The following is a 20,046-nucleotide window of genomic DNA, read 5'->3' as shown; positions in this document are numbered from 1 at the left end:
TTGTGTCAACGCGCAAAGCCCTTATGATGCTCTAAGAGAGAGAAGTCTTTGCCGGGGTCGATTCTGGATGACACAGGAAGCTTGTGCTAAAAAGCAGGACATTTCTTTAAATGTAGGTCGTTGTCATACGAAGACAGAACGTATCTGCTCAGGAGATTTCCCTTGACGTCCTTGGTGTGTCTCAGGAATCCTTCAGCCAACCACTCAGCGGTTAAACAGTTACCTCGTTCTTACTGGCAGTGCGGTATGTGTGGTGATGGCCGGGAATGTACTGTAGGTGGTCCACCGTGTGTGTTCGTCGGGAGGCAAACGCCTGCCTCTTAGACGTGGTCGCTTGGTGGTTGACCGTCAGCGTGTTGTAGGAGTCGTTAGAGGCAGTGGGTTGAGAGTGCATCTTGGTCATCTTGTGGCGGTCCATGACTGGCGTGACGGGCATCAGCATGTCGGCGTGCGACATTGCCCGCGCCATCGCCTTCTCCCGAAACTTGTCGCGCCTCATCGCCGGGGACAGCAAGGGATCCTGGGAGTGGAGGCGGTCCGCCGACAGCAGCTGCTCGTCCGAGAGGTGGCGGCTGCTGCTGTACGCGGCGGCCGCCATGACGCCGTACGAAGATAAGCCGTAGTCCCCGCGGCGTGGCGTCCTGGGAGGGGACAGCACGTGGTCCTGGGACATGGCCCTCTGGACTCGGCGGGGACGCTGATGCTGCTGCTGATGCTGCTGCTGATGCTGCTGCTGATGCTGCTGCTGATGCTGCTGGTGCTGATGCTGCGGGGGATCTGTATTCAGCTTCACCATGTGGGTCGGACCACGGCCGCCAAAGTCAGGATGGTGGTGCTTCCTCATGTAGTACTCATCTACATCCTTATCACCTGAGGAGCAAGAAGACGAAGGTTATCAGGGGGAGACGACTGCCGTATCAAGATTGACGGCCTTACTATGAATAAATACACTCGTGGATACTTGTACGATGTGAATTTCCTAGAAGGCCATCCAAGAACACTCACAACCCTGCTGCATTCCAGACAAATCTATACTTTTTATTCAGTATTCAGTATAGTACACACTTGGGGAAGTCTTTTTGTCATAGTGGGGCATTAAGACCACAACATATTTGAGTCATGAAATGGAGATAGTTCCCTCTCCTGCATATTTTTGACACATTTCAAAAATCAATACAACATTATTATTAGAGATTCCATTTTTTCCTTCCTGATCGGCTGATGTGGAGTACTGATACAATACCATTGTGTTAAAACCAAATATATTTATATTAGTTTTGAATTTGTATGATAAAATAATGATTTACCTTCATCATACAATTTTTTACGGCTAACATTAACTAGCTCTTCTCCACTCAAGGAACAAATGGAGTGCAGAGTGTTTATCCACTGGTGTGTAGTAAGAGTTTGCACATGTGCAGAACCGATCAGGCAGGATGTACGGATCGAGTAGCGAGTGACACATGTTGTTCCTGTGTAGCGTAAATGAGCTGATAAATGATATGATAACGAGATATCAGAATGCCGCAAAGACTGATCCAACATTTTATTCTGCATCGGAGGCATTTACAATACTGGTATCGTAGGCACTCTAATCATTACTGCAACCCGTGCATAAGCATGCAAGAGCCCTGCAGGACTTGCAAAGCTAACTGCAATTAACAAGCTCCAGTAATTTATGATGCCGCCACAATTTGAAATCTGCCTGTAAGCAGTGCTCACAAATCCCTTTTGTGAAACGGGCCCTTCGGACCACAAGGGCCACGAGGGATTGAAAAGCACGAGGGAGGAAATATTTGACAGGTTACGTTCCCGTTACATCTGTCCTGCACTTTCTGGCTGCTGTTGCAGGGGATGAGGTGATTCAAACTGTTTTGAATAGTTATCGTTATAGTTAACTCTGAAAAATCAGAACAGCAGCAGACTCTCATCTGTGTAGTTGTCCTTCCGTGTCGAGAGGACTCAACACTTCATGTTGTGCCTCAACGGTCAACCAGTTGTTTACTTCCTCTGGCAGAAAGCAGGTCGGTCTCTCCGCTGGGCACTCCTAATTGTTAAGTCATTCACGGCTGTATTAACCACAGGCGGCAATCAGCTCTCAGCAGACTTTTATCTACCTGTTTTTGGCAGCGCTGGCACACAGGGGGACGCTACCACAGAAGCTCTGTGATTAACTGTTGCGGCTGAGGGGTTGTTACCTCTGCAGTAGTTCATTATTGCAGAACACAGAGGTTGAATGGACGGTTTTTAGGTGCGCACCACATCACGGATGCTTGGCTCTCTGGGAGAGATGTCATGCCTGGATGCAGAAGGTCACCTTATTGTCCGTCCATGAGGGGTTTCATGTCCACTGCTCTGTGCATTCCTAATGAAGAAGGCCCATCTTTGGGCCGTGGCGCTCTGCTCCAGCGCTTGTCTCCCGAGGGCTTGGTTTAGATGTGACATTATGGCAGAAAATGTCAACGAAACTCAACCAGAGGCTACAAGTATACAGACAATCGAGACGCCGTGGCCCATAGCTCCGTTGATAGGTCAAACGCCAGTCAGTGGGAGAGATCTGTGGTGATTATACACTCAAATGTTGATGTGGTAGGAATGTATCATGTCCTGCTAGGATACGAAAAGACACCCAACATCTCAAATAAACAAACAAGACTCAGATAAGAAGAAATATACAAAACAAACAACCGGGAGGTGGGTCATGTCACACTGATCGCCTGCAGCTCTGACTCTTTATAACTAAGATACTGTTTTGGAATAATTTCCTGTCGCTTCTATATTCTGATATATTTCCCAAACATAAAGATTTAGAGGGTGGATCTTGTGCAAATCGACGCTTGAGTTGGGGACTGTTGCAGGTCAAAAAAGGACCAAAAATAAGTAGAAAGTTGACCAGGAACAGGAGGGAATATGCTTATTGATTTTCCTGTTTCCTGTAAACAGTTCTGTGCTAATAGCGTTCGCTTCCCTTAATGGCAACAAAACAGAAGCACCTGGAAATAATTAGTGAATGAAAAGGTATTTCTTTTAAACGGAGAAACTCAACAAACCCTGACACCCTTTAGCGTCTGTATGGGACCATACATCTGTACAACTCCGTGTCATCATTAGACCGTCAGAGCAACTGATCTGAAACACTGCGTCGGGGGAGCGGAGGATGGAGGGGTCAAACAAACACAGGACTTTAACTCAGGAGGCGGCTGTTCATGTCCTGTATGAAACTAAAATGTAACGTTATTTAAACATTAGTTTTATTAAATAACTTCTTTACTCTAACGCAGTTATTTTACGTGAGAAACATAATTATGTTAACCCAAACCGCAATCTTTTAGGAGTTTTGTTGCGTCAGTAAACCTAAAGTCATGAAACTGTACGTTTCCTGTGAACATGGAAGTTTATTTTGAAAAGGAACTGCATGCAAGGAGAAAATGACAACATAGAGCGTCATAGTTTGAAGTGTAGGGCCACCGATCAGGCGTCGGTATTTGACGAGTTACCATTAGCCAAAGAAACTTTAAGTCCTCCCTAATGTAACTTTACATAAGGGTTGACCTCCAATTATGTTGATTTCTTTTGTCTGGGTGATGATAAAAAACTCGAGTTCAGGAAAGGAACCTTTTGCTGTAGCAGATTCTATTTGCCGAGCCTGGAAGAGAAGAGTCATTTTGTAATTGAATGAAATGTTTGACCACTGCAGCTCGATATCTGGTGTCTTATGAACCCATGAGGGTGCGGCATGTTGTATGACACGAAAGTAAAGAAATCAATCAATTAATCATATTCAATCAGGAGAAATCAGGCCTCTCTAAATAAAGACTTTGGCCACTATTTGAGGAAAAGAAGGTTTCTCTGCTACCTGGAAGAGACCAGCTACAAATACACTTCCTCTTCCTCTAGAACTGCCTTTTTCCGCCACTTGATTTAAGACCAGCTTTTTTTTCGAGTGTACACATGTTACACCGTTTACACTTTAAGTGACTGAAAAGATTTAAGAGGGGCGATGCATAATGCTCCATCTCATCTCTGTGGCGGCGATAAAATGCAGCACTTTACAATTAACGTGATTGCGAGAGGCCCAAAGGTCCCGAGCGTGAGGCGGTGCTGCAAACACAGGAAACGGCTCACAGCGGCTAATTAAACCCCGGCTCCCACTCTGCTAGATTACATTCAATATAAACAGTATATTTATGTGTCAACTATTGATCACAGAAGACTGTAATCATGTAATGCACTAACACTCGTGAAACTGGTGGAACATCAATTATAAAGTGATCTTTAGAGAGCGGTGAAATTAAAAAAAAGGGGGAAATGCAGGGAGAAATTTTTGGTAGGATTAAAGGTGGCTTGTTTGTTCTTAAAAGGTGTTTTAATCCCTTTGAGGGTGATTAAGGTGAAAGACGGCAGAGACGGGCAGGATTTTGTGCAGCCTCCTTGGAGGAGATGAGCTCGTTGCTTCAGAGCAGCGTCCTCGATCTCAGTTGACATCACTGAAGGACGGGCGGGATGGAAGAGCAGACACACACACACACACACACACACACACACGCATCGTTTGAAACAAACCATACTAATTTAATTTAGCCATCATCATCTCCCCAGATGGTTTAATTAAAATAATAACTAATTATATTGCTTTTAGTCCTGTTTCCAAAGACTTCACTCATGCTTAAACCCCCCACCCCCCCATTTTTTCTTTTCCCCAAGTGGAAGTGCTTTGTTCAACTTCGCTTGCTCGTTTGACAAATTCTGCAGGGCTCCTGTCTCCAATTCGAAAAGCCTCTTTGTAGTTCAGCATGATTCATCTCTGTGGTTTTCTGTGTGTGTACAAGGCTCCAACGAGATAAGAGCAAAGCCCACAGTTGATAAGAGAGAGAGAGAGAGAGAGAGAGAGAGAGAGAGAGAGAGAGAGAGAGAGAGAGAGAGAGAGAGAGAGAGAAATGTATAAAAGACGAATGTTGAACGCGCTGAGGGGAGATTGCACCGAAGCATGTTTTTCTATCGCACAACCAAAGACACATTTAAATGGCTTTCTTTCAGCCGGTAACGTCTCTTAAGATTCAAGGACAGTGAATGGTGCATTCACGCATGCTCCGTTCAACTGCGGAGCAAGTTGAAAATCTGCTATGCATTGAATTCATTCCTGCAAATAATGCTTTGAAGGAAAACGTACGCTGTGAAAAAAGCCCTGCAGTGTTTTCACTGACGAATCACCGTAAACACAGAACGGCTTCTTGAGGCGAAAAGGGAAAGTTATTTTTTTAGAAAAGATTTTCTGTCAACAAATCAGTTGGATGCGATAACTCACGACACAATACACCAGCAAGCATGCAGTGTGTTTCCACGGTCGTGCTGGAGTCAAAACGCCTGACAAATGACTCGTATTCAACGTCTGTTTACGTGAGTGTTTTAAAAAGAAGTCTGAAGGTAAAAAGCTGTGAGAGGAGACGAGTTCAGCCGCAAAAGCAACGTCATCTCGGATGCATGAAAAAGACATGGTCTCCAGCGGAGGATCTGAAGTGCGAGTAGTCAACTAAAAATAGTAGTTTATGAAATATGTCTGTGCCTGGTGCTTTAAAAGGCTTGTTTTGAACCACGTTTGTGAAACCCTCTAGAGCTCTGCATCAGTTTGAAGCAGAAGAGATAAATACACCCACAATTCTGCTTTTCATAAACCTCAGTATCATCTAACATTCTGATTAAATAAATGAGTTACACCATCTGCATAACATTTTTTACTCCATTATACTGAACGTCACCGGTATACAACAGGAAATCAGGCCGACTGCGTCTGTTACCGATCTACAAACTTCACATATTTTAAATTGAACCCTAAATGCCCCAAAAAACCTAATTTAAAACCTTCTAAATCATATTCTGCGCAAAAGGAGCATGACAAAAATGAGATACAAATATTCTACAATATTTACTTTGATAGTTACTGTGTTAATTGGAAAAGTCCAACCTATCAGGCAATACGCCACATTGAAAACACGTTTCATGAAGAATGTTAGTGAGACTCTGTGTCATGAATCGTATGTCTCATCTTACTGCACCCGCTGTTAATGTTGGAAATGAATCGTATGTTATTGTTACCGTAGCTGTTTTGTGAAAGAGGAAATGTATCTCAGGAGACTCCCTGGTTCGATCAGAGATGAGTCAGTAATAAGAACATAGATCAACAACATGCGACCAATGTGAAGAACACTGGGCATGCTCTCAGGTTGCATCCGCGTCATTATCCAGCCGAAAATGTCACAGCGAAGATAATGAACTGTAGCATCGCTGAAACATTAAAGCGCCATATTCAGCTGTTAATATGTCATTAAGAGACATTAGCAACATGACATGGGCTGCAGATGGAGCCAAATTACACGCCGATTAGATGGCAGTCGATGGGCCGATAGATGAGTCGATGGGAGTGAGAGTGGAGGCTCCGGCGCGCCGTCATGCATTTTAAGAAGTTAATTTCCATAAAAAGGTGAGAAGATGATCTGCATGACGAGCCGCCAAACATCTGGAGATGCTCATCATGATGCATGTCTCTGTAATGGACATTCAGATGTTTTTCATCAGGCCAGACGCGGAGAATGTGGCGATCCTTTAATGCGCAGGGGCATGAAGGTGACGTCATTCCCCGTCTCTCTCTTTTTTTTTTTTGTGCATCAGGCAAAAACAAGGCGACGAAGGACGAATGAAGGACCACCTACTTAATCTGTGTAGAGAGGAGGAGTATTTACTTAAGTCAGACTTGAGGGCCAGCTCGTAGGAGGGCGGCAGATGGCTGAGGTTCTGGAAGGATCTGGACAGGGACAGGTCGTAGGGCTCCGTGGCCGAGGTCAGGATGTTGTTCATCCGCTGGGGTCGCTCTACAGGGGGGGACAGGGGGAGGAAGCGGTGCGGTGCAGTCAGAGCACAGCCAGTCAGAGAGATGGGTCACACACATGGGAGTCTCTACTAGAGGAGAGGAAAGGGAGGCCGAGAGCGAGGTGTGATGTGGGGAAAGACGTGTGGATTGGACAGACTCGTGCTGGAGGGCTTCGGCTTTTTGGGAAACAACGTCTTTGATCTCGACCCATTTGCTCCAGAATCAGCAGCAGAGCGTTGGGTTATTAAAGCTACGGCTGCAGGTCGGGAGCAACTTCATGTCGTGAAGTTTTGCTGCACTTTATGAGAACTTTCTTGCACTGTTGTGTTTATTTGGTACAAACAGCCAATGCACTGACACAATAGACGCTGACTGTACATTATGTTCTGTGACTCATTTAAATACTTAAAAAATAAGGAAATCGAAGGAAGTTTTTTTTTCTGTTACGCTGCGATTGGCCTTCGTTTGAGGGGCGGGACTTAACGAAGGGTCAATTGTGAATTTTCTATATTCCCACATCGATTTTGAACTGGTTACAGACACATTTTAGAAACTCTATAGTGTTTCTTCTAGTGAGGAAATCTAAACCCCTTGATTTTTGAAAGGAGTCTGGTGACTTTCCTTTGAGCATTTCAGGGTTCACTGAATGTGGCCGAGTTGTAGCATCAATAAAATCTACTAATCTGATAAATCTTTGCCGTCACACATTCTGAGCTGGAAATTACATCCGTTAACTGCGTCTAAGCAGCTCAACTTCGGTTCGTCGCGCTTTATACCAGTTCTGTTTGGGCGTCAGTGATGTGTGTGGCAGGCTCCCTGCACTGCGCGGAGCTCCCGTGGCTTCACTATTTGGGACGCCCAGTCATCATGGGTGAGGAGGCGCAGCGGGTGGGGAGGGCCGGGATACGGGCAGGGACTCTGGATTTAAAAATAGGACTAGGGTGACTACTGCAGAAAGGAGGACAGGGACACACAACACCGAGGAACATATGGTGCAGAGGGGAGACATCCACTGAGCGTGGGTCCGTAGGGAAGACAGAGCCGGTTAGGTGGAGTGAAAGAGTAAAAGATAATGTGTGAAGAAGAGAGTTTTGACATCGGACTAAAAGGTCATGGACTGTAATGTAGCAGCGTGAATTGTTGTGACAGCAAAAAAATAAATACACAAGCACTCAAAAGAAAAAAGATCCCCAGTGTGCAGGTTGAGAATGTTTGATCTCTACATGATATATATGGAATAAAGAATACACATAAACACCGTGTGTATGTGTATCACTTACCGTGTCTCATTTGTCTGTGGGCTAACGAATCCAAGTGAGAAAGAAAGGATCAAAAACAATCAACTTTGCACAGAATGTTTCAACCAAACCTCCCGCGCCGGAGGTTCAAAGCCCGTATTGCAAGAACGTTGCCACGGGGGCTAACACGAAGTCCAAAACTAGCAAAGTGTGGAATTATGCATAACCGCTACTATCCCTCATCAGGAGCTAAATAGACTTCAAAAGCGTTGTTTGAAGAGTTTTATTTGGTGCTGTAAGTGCTTTTGAAACCCATTTTCTCTGTGAAAAAGGGCCGTGCTGTTTAAGAGGCAGACTGTGGACCATTAACGGTGGGAAAGTTGGTCTAAGGACTCAACGACACTGCGGCCTCTGCGGTTTTTAGAATATCATAGAGGAAGATCTTTTAAAAAAAAAAATATATATACTTAAGAAGTCCGGCCAGATTCCCTCTTTAATTCCACCGCCCTTTATTTCATCGGCCGTTTAGATGCAGGAGCACTCGGTAACTCCACACTAAAGGCTGATCTCCCTTCACACAAAATCACATTTAGAGAAATAGATGGGATGCAATAACAGTAATTGAGTTTTCAATAACTGCAGCAAATCGTGCAGACGATCCTTTGATTATCACACTCGTTTAGCTTTTCATTCCCCCCCCGAGGACTTCTTTATCAGCTTCTCAGATTTTAATTTCCCAGTGAAAGATATACTTTTGTTCTTGAAATTGGAAAAAAAAAGTCAATCACAAGAACTGTTTGGCTCACTTTTATTTCGAGACGGATAATGAGGCAGATCATTTGGGAAAGTCAAGTCGGGTCAATCACCGCCACTTAAAGTAAGAGCAGCCTAGAACTTTATCTCAGCATTTAACAGCTGCAGCGTGGTGCGGTGTATTGCTTTACTCTTCTGCATGCCTCCCACATCTATCGTTGTTATCTCAGGTTCACACAGAGACGCTTTGCACCACATGTAAAGTCACCGCTCCAGGTAACGACTGTACTGCTTCACTGTGTTTTCTTACCCAGTTTAGGTGTGAGCGCGGTCAGGTCCAGGTGGCTGTGCTGATAGTCATGGTGATGGTTTCCTATTGTAAGAAGAACAGAGAGTCAACACCTCATTTCAGAATGACAAGAAGAAAATCAGACATTTCACCAGATATGGTTGATGTTAACGGGTCAGTTCGAACAACTTCAAATATATATATTCTCCTTCTTGACCTTCTGTGGTAGCGTATCATGAGTCTTTAAGATTTCTTCTGCAAAATAACAGACTGAGGGCTCCTGGAAATCAATTTCAGCGCTTTATCCTAAAGGACGTCCCATTTTCGAAAGAAATGCATCTCAAGGAATAAGGAGGCTTGCCGGATGAGCTAAAAGCGAGGATACACTAGTGTGTCCTTGGTGGAAGTCTTTTTGGCACCTGTGACGTAAAAGAGAGGCTGTTGCCTCGACTCCTCTTTCCATGCGCCTGTTCGCGAGGAAAGGAATCGAGAATGTACACACTGGAACATGAGAAAGGCCCTTACAATCCTGCAGTCTGTAGATCCTTTACAGAGTAGACACAATCTAATTCAGAAACTCTCAAGGTCAAAAAGTAGTGAAGTGTATTAAACTAATAGTTGTAGTAGCCACTTCAACTCAGGCAGGCAGACGAGACATTCAGCTAACATCAATGTCAAGTCACACTTTTAATCCTGTGTCCCTGTTAATCGTTTATTTATCTCTTTTTATTTGCCAAAGTTATGTAAAAACATTGTACCAGTGTTTTTACATCAAATCATTGTCTTTTCTCTTCCGTGAAACACTTTCAAATGTTTGATGAATCTTCCTGCAGTCAGAGGCGTTTAAAAGAAAATAAATGAAATGAGACTTTGGGCGACCAGCTGGGCCCAGCGTTCGTTTATAACCGCGTTTGTGGATCGTAGAAGCTGACAGAGCATTATGAGGAGAGAGAAAGGAAAACGTGTTTGGATATCAGTGGGTCACATATTTTTCCAAAACAATGTGACCGAGGTTTAATTCATTCAAGGAAACGGTCAACAGTCCTCTGTAGCTCCGCCCCCGCGCTAACCACGCATGTCATTCACATCCATTCACACACTGCTGGCACAGCCTGTGGGAGTCATTTGGGGTTAAGTGTCTTGCTCAAGGACACATCGACGTGGACTTGTGGAGACGGCGAACAGCCGATCCTGTGATTGAACGACCCGCTCGACCACTGAGCCACAGTTGCTGGGTGGTGCATCAAGTGCGTTATCTAACGGTTATGCCATGATAAAAAGACCTTTGCTGGGGCTGTATAGAACCCTTTTTAAAATGTTTCTGACAAATGTTGCCCTCCTGTTCGACAGAGTATCAGTCGGCTTTTCCTTCCAGTTCGGTCAGTGTTTGCTCCCCCCCCCCCCCAGATATGAGAGCTTTGATTTGTTGAGAGCGTCTCGAGTGAGCGGTGAACCGTCGCGGCTCAGTTATGGGACTGAGAGTGTTTCTTCATTTGACAGAATCCACAGAGTACCGCGGCTTCGCCCCGAATGATTGATCACAGCCTCTTTATCCGGTAACACGGAGGCAGCTACTCCTCATGGTGATCCATCTTTGGCTGTAAGTGAGTCATTTGACGCTGCGCTAATATCGTTACGCGTTGTTTGAATGGTTAAAGAACAAAGCAACATCATCCGAGACCTCCATCACCGAGCAGCTATGGGAGTTTGAATAATTTCAGAGAGGGAAAATATTGCCCTTATTCAATTACGCTTTGCGTTTCTGAACAGCGCAGCAAACAAAACACGGATATGTGATAGTTGTGCCTTATTTGCATTTAAATATGATCATTTATCATCCTGTGGGAGAGCTAAAGACGATAAAGACATGTCTCTGATAGCTTAAACCTACACATATGAGCTCTTTAGAAGGCTTTCAACTGACTACAGGGTGGGCTTGTGTGCTGCCTTTGTTAAAGATCAGTGCCTGTGTTTCAATGATAAAGCCTCCCCCGGCGGGTGGATGTGACATTTCTGACATATGTTATTTGACTTTTGCTGAGATCTAAAGCCAGTGTAAAGATAAATCCTACAGTGTTAAATGTGGTGTTGGAATTTTGTGCCAATCTCGACTGAAATTGATATTCAGTTCAGGAAACAGGAGGAATGTAAAGACTTGGGTTAAATGGATTTACGTAGCTGTGTACCATAATTATAAAACCAGGCTTTGGTCCGTCCTCCCAGCAGCTGTGCTCTCCAATCACACAGGTTTGATCAAGGGACCAAGTATAGCGGCTAAAGAAAGCTCAGCTAAATGACTCTGCTATGAAATGAAAGCAGTTTTTGCACCAAATAAATAACAACCTTTTACTATCTGTGTAATTGCAGAAACTCCTTTTCTTTCTTTCTTTTTCACAGCTGAGAAACGGACAGATAAATTCCACACATTAAAATGCACAGCGAGTGTTTAACCAAGGTTCAAGAGTTTATCACCCTGCAAGGATTTTTCTTTTCTCCGAGATAATCTCCGGCTCAGGCTTTACACGTGTGCGATCCAATTACCCCCTTTATGTGAGGAGTCTGACTCTTATTGCTACTATTGTGCAGCAACTCTGGCCCGAAACCGAGCACACATTGTATTACTTTGTTCATGAGGGAGGGGCGAATTTCACGGTGAAGTCTGGTCCCAGCAGTCGATAGATGAAGTGAACAATCACAAGACAGAGAAGCAGTCGGACGGAACACATTCATAGCAGACGCAGTTATTTCTGCTTTTTTAGGCGTCTTGCTGCAGTTTGTCAGACATTTATCTCTGAGGCTGGGGCGTTTGAAAATGCAAACTAAACTGCAAGGATCAGGATTATAACTGCAGAGACAGGAGACGTACAACGAAAGACAATAACGAGTTCGAACCCAAAGTCACTGGCACCAGAATGTGATTTGTTCAGACGTCTTCCACCAGAAATGACCACCGCTGCTGCAATAGACTGCAGACTGTTGCAACAGCCCCGATGGATGGAGCTTCTTTCCGTTGTCTGTCACTCTCCATTTGCACTTTTCTATAAATACGTGACATGTGCAGATATTCTGTCACACATTTAAACGGCGTGCAGATATGAAAAGAAATATGTGAACACCAAAAGATTACAGCCATTATTTAACGTGCCCTCCCAAAACCAAAAGGTGTCAATCTGCTGCTTTGTTGGTTTCTTTGTTTTCCACCAGATGTTTGAACCAGGCTGCAGGGATTTGCTCCCATTCAGCCAAGAGAGCGTCAGTGAGGTCCAGCACTGATGTTGGGTGATCAGGTCCAGCTCACAGTTCATCCCAGAGGTGTTGGTCGGGGTTGAGCTCAGGGCTCTGTGCAGGCCAGGCAATTTCAGGCTGGGAAAAACATGTATTTCTCACAGATTTGAGAGTGTTTTCACCTTTATTGGGTGGTTGACAGTAGAGAGGCGGACAGGGACAGGGGATAGAGGAATGACATGCAGCAACCAGAGGAAACTATGTCAACTATTGCCACGAAGTTTGAAGCCAACCGTGGTTAAAGTAACATAGTATGCTGTAGCTTTAAGATATGACATGCTGACTTCATTAATCCACATTTGTAGTGAGTATTAGTGGCAGCAGAACGGTGTGTGTTGGATTAAGTAAAAATGAACTCCAGTGTGTGTGTTCATGGGGATGAAGGAACAACACTGCTGCTCACTGATGTGTTTTTAATTGTTCTTCGACAACAATGGTGTTTGGTCTTCTCATGGGATTTGTTGACAATAATTATTAAAGTCTTTTGTCCGGCTTTTGTCAGTTTTAAATATCCAAGTGCAATAAGAATGTTGCCAGCCATCTTTAAATAATGTCAATAATGAGTGAAATAGTCTCATCATTGTGCAGCACCACACTGAATGTAATGAGTTCCTCATTTTCTTTCCAGAGGCTGAAAAAGGTTCAAACTGTTGCTGCCGCAATAAAAGCTGTCCGAGAAAAGTGGAGCAAATGTTATTCGTCCTCCTCTAGACATCAGTTTCATCATTCACACTGAGGCGTAGACGTGTCTGAATCCGGCCGGACACAGAGCTCAGCGCTGTGCGAGGTGTGTAGAGGAGGAGAACGTAGACCTGCTCGCATTCAATACATAATGCAGCAGCTCTCAGTGCCGTGCCGGTGGAGTGTGTCACATGGATTGGCCGTAGTAACGCCGGCGGCTCTGTCACAAATGAATTGAACGCTTCCAGGTTCCAGCGGGTGGACAGAGGGGGACCCCGCTGTGACCCAGATCCATTTTAAATGGCTCGCTCTGGGGGAAGCTGATGGACAGACGCAGGCTCCGGGGAGAGAGAGAAAGCCCCAATCACTCTGTCCTTATGCTGGCAGAGGGTGAAGCGCCATGTGGACCTGGTGGGACGGATCACCTCGTTATGCCCTTGTGCATATTATGTGTGAGAGAGTTTTCACCTTCCAACTTCTCAGGACTTTAACCTCTGATGGAGAAATTTACATCTGAAGCACCAGAATCTGAAGAGGTCAATCAAAACGATTTACAATCTAACGAGGTGAAGAAATGATATTGTTATCTGACAAATAGGTTCAGTTCAGTGCAGTTGGCAACAGCTACGGTTTTGTTTAGTTTCCTGCCTCTCGTGTCCTGTGTTTCTTTAACTTCCCTCCATTTTCCTGCGTATCACCTTTGTGTCGTCAGCCTTGCTCTGTTCCCTTGGGTCATTCTCAATTCCTGATTTTGTGCCTCCTTGAGTCCTTTCCTACAAGCGAGGGAGATACGAGCGGAGGAGGCGAGGAAGAGACGAGAGGAGTCGAGGCTACAGGCCTTTAACAAATGAGAAATCCTCTCCTCGGACCATCGTTTTAAAGCGACGTCAATTAAATATGGTGCATGGCACAGCTGACCATTGTTATACAAGTCATACAATACAAGAAGGAACTGTTACATGTGTAGTGTCCAGTCGGGGTTTGAGATCATTACAGCCGTGCGTCACGTGCTTAAAACGCTTCCTCAAAGGACACACCGGTGTTTCCTCGCTCATAGCTCCTCCAGCAGGCCTCCTCAATCCTCGCGATGCATTTGAGGAGTTGGGATGTCCATCAAGTTTCTTGTGTATTTATAGTCTTTTTTACCTGATCCAGTTAGTTCGTCTTTTTGCCCGTTTCTGGTGTTTGGAACTTCTGGACTAACCTGCCATGGAAGTTTTGTTCTGGACGTTTTCTTTACTACAATCACAGTTGGTAAACCTTATGCTCCCTGTTGTTTGGGTCCATCCTCCGTCCTCAGTTTGTGTTTGTGTCAAATTTGAATAGATTCCCTCCAGGCGTTCCTGAGACATCGCTGTGTTTTTAATAATGTTGTATTATTGACCTCGCTCAGGCAGGAACAAGAACAGGGATGTCAAAGAAAGAAGCTACATCCATGAAAAGTAGCATGAGACAACTGGCCACAAAGATGGAGACGAGTATTGATGAGATGTTTGCAGCTGTAAGGGTGGTTGTGAGTTGACAGAAACAGACTCGCCTTTAATGTCTGAATGAATGAAATGAAACAAAATGGTAACTGTGTGATTATCAGGCTAACATTAGAGAGTGTTTTCTATCGGATTGCTGAAGTTGGACACAAACTTTCAATCTACAGCCAGGTTTCTAAAGCAAGTCGAGCTAAATGTAAATTCAATACTGCATTTCTGTTTGTTTCATGTGAGGAAGGTTACAGTCTTCTCTAGGTTTTACAGAATTCTCGGCATTTCCACTGGTGCTTAATGCAGTTTTTCAATTTCTGCATAAAAACCCTCAGTGGATTTGTGTTGTTTGTCGTGGATATTGTTGTTACTAAACCAAAAGAGAAGTGAATGTATGTCATGCATGCAGCGGATGCTTTAATCTACTCATCTTTAATGACACGTTGGTATCTTGTGGACACCACATCTGCCTTCTTCTCCTCAATGAAACACTTTGTGCACTTAACTCAATTATGGTTTCTCTCTCTGCACTTGAATGAATCTTAATTCCGTCTAAAATGAACTTTCTGAAATCATCTTCTAAACACGGGGCTTCTTTTTTCCCGGTGACATCCTTTGCAGACGACGAATCAGCTCATCTTCCGTCTCACAAGCTGCAGCTGTGACACAGACAGCCACTGCCTGTCTCACTGCGCTGTATCAGCCGTGGAACAGAAAGCGTCGGGTCTTCTCACAGAGCTGGACCGACGGCGTCTCGGGGGAGTCTGTGAATTACTAACAAGGATAAGCACAGATTTATCTGATGTCTTCTCCGATATGTCAGAAGTAACATCATACAAAGCTGCCGTTATCCTTGCCGTGGAACAGGGGACTCCGTGAAGCAAGAGGCCCGACAAGAAGAAAACAGAGGCAACTGAAGGATCCACGTTGACAGCTGATGCTGGAGTGACGCCTCGTCTGGAGAGAGAAACCTGCACATTCTAAAACATGAAAACAACAACATATGGCTGAAAGTATGGATGGTAACGCTACAACATAAACGGGTGAATTGTTTTACCAGTAGCAACTTGACTGGACATCAACCCCATCACACACCTCATGGATGAACTGGAACAGCATTCATGTTGAGGTTTGTCCGCATGTCGCTGCAGGAACTGAAAATGTACTGAAATAAAGGAGGCGGTCCATGTTTTCTTTATTCTCATGAAACTAAGTTGTGATTTTATTCTCCAATTCTTACATTTATCTTCAAAGTATTATGGCTTTGTTCTTATTAAATGACATCTTTATTCTTGGAATATTACGACTCTTATCTTGAAAAAAAGATGAAAACTACGCCAATAACGACGTCATATTCTTGACTTCTCAAAAGAACTCGGTATGTGTGAAATGTTTCAAATGACAGACATTATTGCTTAAACATGACCTGTTAAAGTCCGGGGGTTTATAAATTAATTAAAATGAATGTATTGACGTGAATAGCTGCCACGTGCATATTTAATCAAAATGAGTTGAAAGTGAGCGTGTCTACGTGTGTGTGGCCTCAGCAGCGAGAACATGAACATGAGAGAAGTTGATCTACAGGAGACTTCAAAATATAACGGAATATAATGCAGGAAGACATTGCCGTCATAAATTGGTGCATAGAAGTCTTTGACGTTCAGAATGTTCTGTTAAAACAGAGCCCTCGACCTTCATACCTGCTGATTAATTCACGTTTAAGTAAATCAAACTGTACGGCTGCATTTGTGTCCGCAGACTTTTGGCTGCAAAACACTGAACAAAATGTCGCACCTCATTGAAACTACGACATAAAAAAACACCCAAAGTTTCAGTGCTTCTTGAAGTCATTAAGGACACCGTCGCTCTTTCTTTGGGATTAGTTTCCTTGCATCTGTACTGAGAACATTACAGAGTGGAGCTCCTGCTCCTCACACAAACACAAGACAATAATTATGTCAGAAGTAATTCAGTGAAGACTTTCTTATCAGGCTTCGTTTTTAAAGGAAAAGCAGCAGAGTATTACAAAAAATGAATTTCCATAATTATGCTCCGTGTTTTCACCGTAATTGCGTTGGTAGTTTGGCACAAAGCAACTGATGAAATGATTCAATGAAGGCAGACTTTGTGAAGACGCCACAAACTGGAAAAGTTCAACGGAGATCTTTTAACGACTTTTGCAATTATGAGGCGGCTGCTTGCCGGCATGTAACCGACTGTATATGAATGCTAAATCGAAATGTTTACGTCTCTCACTTCAATCTACGGGAGCGTTTCAGATGAGACGCGACGAATTCTGAGCTCACGCGAGTTTGCGCTTTGATGCGTCATGCACCGTGAACTACTCGCAGTGAACTGGAAAGTCACCCTGAACAAGTGAGCGAAGAACACTTGTTGTGTTTCCGATGTGAAGGCGGAGGAGAGAGGAGGCGGCTCCTACTTGAGAGTCTGTCGCCATTTCTGTGCCATCCTTTCAGTCCCTCTTCTATAATTGTGACGGATCAGTGAGTGTCTGTGTGGTTCAGACAGCCGTCCCTCCTCTCCCGAAGAGAACAGAGAGCCGGCGGCTCGGCATGACGACTTCCCACTCGAGGGCCCCTCGAGGCCGAGGATCTTCGTTTCTACTTTATTGATTGGGGATTGTGTGTCGCGGCTCCTGAGTGCAGCATGCTCTCCTGACATGTTCTTTTTTCCAGTCAAAAGGAGCCACAGTCTGTTGTCCCTCTCCTCCTCCACCCTCTCCTCCTCCTCCTCCTCCCTCTCCTCCTCCCCCTCCTCCCTCTCCTCCTCCCCCCTTCAGGCTGACCTTGTGACTTCAGATTCCTGCAGACAAACTCTTGAGCTGCCGGCCACTAAAGGAGGAGAGAAAGCCAGGACGTGTCTTTTTTTAAATACGCAATGAAAAATCTCCATTTCTATCCAGCGCTGGAGCCACCAGCTCATGTTTCTTTGTATTTTTGTGGGTTTCAGTGGTCGGGGGGAGATCTGATCCTCCAGTTACACACTTGCGGGGACTCGCTCACTGCCCCGTCTCAAGGTCTTATCCACAGAAGATATTGCACTGATGATATCACAGCGCAAATACGGCCAGAAGATTGCACTTTTTTGCAGGGGGAAGAATTAATTAGTTTATTTGTGTGTTTAATAAGCTTATTTTTCTAGCTTTATTCATTCATTTTTCAACTTTTTTTGCATCTTGCCACTGCATCCCAAACTAAATGAATTTCAGCGGAGCATGACGACGTCGTCTCCTGGCTTCAGTTCCCACCAACTCTCTGAAGACGCTAATAATCTCGCTGTCACGGAGTGTGACAGCGCTCATCGTTGGGACTTGGACTGGTTTTTGCAGTGAGGCTCATTTGCATGGGAAGGAGTCCATTTTTTGTGCTAAACGTCTGCATGTTACCACATTTAAATAGATGCAAATAGCAAAAGGAGTAACACTATCTGCTTTAAGAATAACGCGTTTCTTTTTGTCTTATTTGTGCAGGTTTAGCGGCCCGCAGAAACCGCACAATCCTTTCGTGAATTCACCTCTTGGTGAGTATTTTATGGGTGATTCCCACATATTTCAAATCGTATTCCAACACAAATCAACTATTTAAACATTGTAAAATCATTTTTTTGTCTTTAACAAGTGAAAGTGTGTAGCATTACAGGAATACATTGGCAGAAATAGAATATAATATCAATACTTACATTTAATCACCTGCTACTAAACATCATTGTGTTTTCGTCCTCATCACGGAGCTGGCCGCCATGTTTCTACCGTAGCCCAGAAGGGACAAACCAACAACACTGGCTATAGATACGGACAATAATATTTTCACATCCTAGCGTCGGCCATCGTACTTCTCTACATGTTTGACACAATCTGCAACCTCGCCACTAAATGCCGCCAAAACCAAATCACTACACCTTTTAAGAAAAAGAAGGCCTTACATTACGACCAAAAGACTCGATGATGTGCTCGTAGTGCATGAAGATTGGTTACGTGTGTGGGTGAGAAAAATACTGGAAACACAATATCAGTCTGACTCATGAAATCCTAGCAGGAGACCTTCTCTGCAGATTGGTTACTTTCTTATTTTAAATAAACCGACAGACCAACCTTGGTGTTCCTCGAGGAAAAGCAAGAAAGAAACGGCATCGATGTCTCGCCATTTAGTGACTCTGTTTCTCAGGAGGATTTCTAATAAGTGGGTGTTATTTTACAGCCTGTTTGGAACATTTCTTGGCTCAGCGCTGAACGTCTTTGAGTGGCTTTGTCTCCTTCACACTTCTGCCACTTTCACAGAATCAAAGCAACGAGCCCCCTTCTCTCCCTTCTGCCTCATGAGTAATGTGTGATGATTAGAACAGATAATTACATCTATTTACATATAAATCTGATTGATACTTGTCCTACGGAGTTAAGCTTCCTTAAGCCGCTGCAGGAGCCGTTTGCTACTGATCTCGTTATGATCCATCCATAATATTTGGATCCTCCATCTGAAGTTACCTAATTAAATGATCATTCGCCACGAGTAAACAATCGGGGGATGATGGCGCTAATTAACGATGGCTTGAACACCGAGAGGCGCTCCGTGTCGAGAGACGCCTGATGGTGTTTGTTAGGAGACTTAAGATTAATACTGCTTCATAAAGACACAGAATAAGATCTGTTTCTGACGGATCTAATTGATTAGATGCCGTCATCCACAATATCCACCGCCCTCATAAGAATCTCAAATGAACTACTCCGGTGAAAATGCTGGCACTCGTTAAAATCTGAGCGCAGTGGGACTTTTGCAAATGTCAAGGCGAACCCAAATGGTTTCCAAAACAACAACAACGTCTTCATTGTGTATTAAAAAATTCAGAATACAATCAAGTGTTTGCTCCGTCTCCCCCGCTGTGCTTTTTTAATTTCTAATCGGCCGTGCCTGAAGCCCCTGGGTGAGGATGTTAAGAACATTGTGTAGCCTCGTGTCAAAACATGCCCTCCAGTCAGGTTGCGCCTCAACAGGAACACAGTCGGGCTGCTTATTAAAACGTTGGCTTCCAGCCCGAAGAGCCTCCGGGATCTTTTTGAACCTGCGACGTGCCCGCAGCTTGCCGGTGGGCTGCAGGTGCAAAGAGTTGGCCAAAAAGGTGTGTGGTTGGAGGTTTTGACCGCGGGGGTCACGCTGAGCCTTCGTGTCTCCTTTGACACGCTGGAATAATCGTGACACACTTTCACTCATGCTGCATGTCTCACGAGGCACCGGGACCTTTCCTTTCCAAACACGACGACAAATGTCAGCGTCGACCTGGATTGTTCTCAAAGATGTGACAGGATTGCACGACTTAAAGAAATAAATGCTTTAAGGTTTTAAAACAAAGCTGAAATCGTGACTGCAGCCGCATTACTTAGGAATAAACGTCTGAAAAATACAAAAGACGCTGTCGTTGAGCTCAGCGGACCTGTATCAAGCC

General features: G+C 44.4%; 1 protein-coding gene across 4 annotated transcripts in view; it reads right to left on the bottom strand.

Annotated features, from left to right (window-relative positions):
- Positions 1 to 211: 211 nt before the first annotated feature.
- shisa6 (shisa family member 6) overlaps positions 212 to 20,046 on the bottom strand; it is a 62,652-nt gene continuing 42,817 nt past the window's right edge. For 2 of the 4 annotated variants that reach the window (XM_076081620.1, XM_076081632.1), the window contains 3 exons: positions 6,708 to 6,866; positions 794 to 870; positions 212 to 739 (listed from right to left, as the gene is read on the bottom strand). In XM_076081620.1, the coding sequence (XP_075937735.1) occupies positions 212 to 739; positions 794 to 870; positions 6,708 to 6,866 (764 nt within the window). Of the gene's footprint in view, positions 871 to 6,707; positions 6,867 to 8,145; positions 8,167 to 9,166; positions 9,230 to 20,046 lie in introns of all 4 variants that reach the window. The other 2 variants (XM_076081612.1, XM_076081625.1) reach the window with 2 other exon arrangements.

This window comes from Anarhichas minor, unplaced genomic scaffold (genome assembly GCF_050575085.1).
Source record: "Anarhichas minor isolate MPS153535 unplaced genomic scaffold, ASM5057508v1 ptg000007l, whole genome shotgun sequence".
Classification (NCBI taxonomy): Eukaryota; Metazoa; Chordata; class Actinopteri; order Perciformes; family Anarhichadidae; genus Anarhichas; species Anarhichas minor.
The sequence above is the reverse complement of the archived record's forward strand: the minus strand, read 5'-3'. Positions and strand labels throughout refer to the sequence as shown.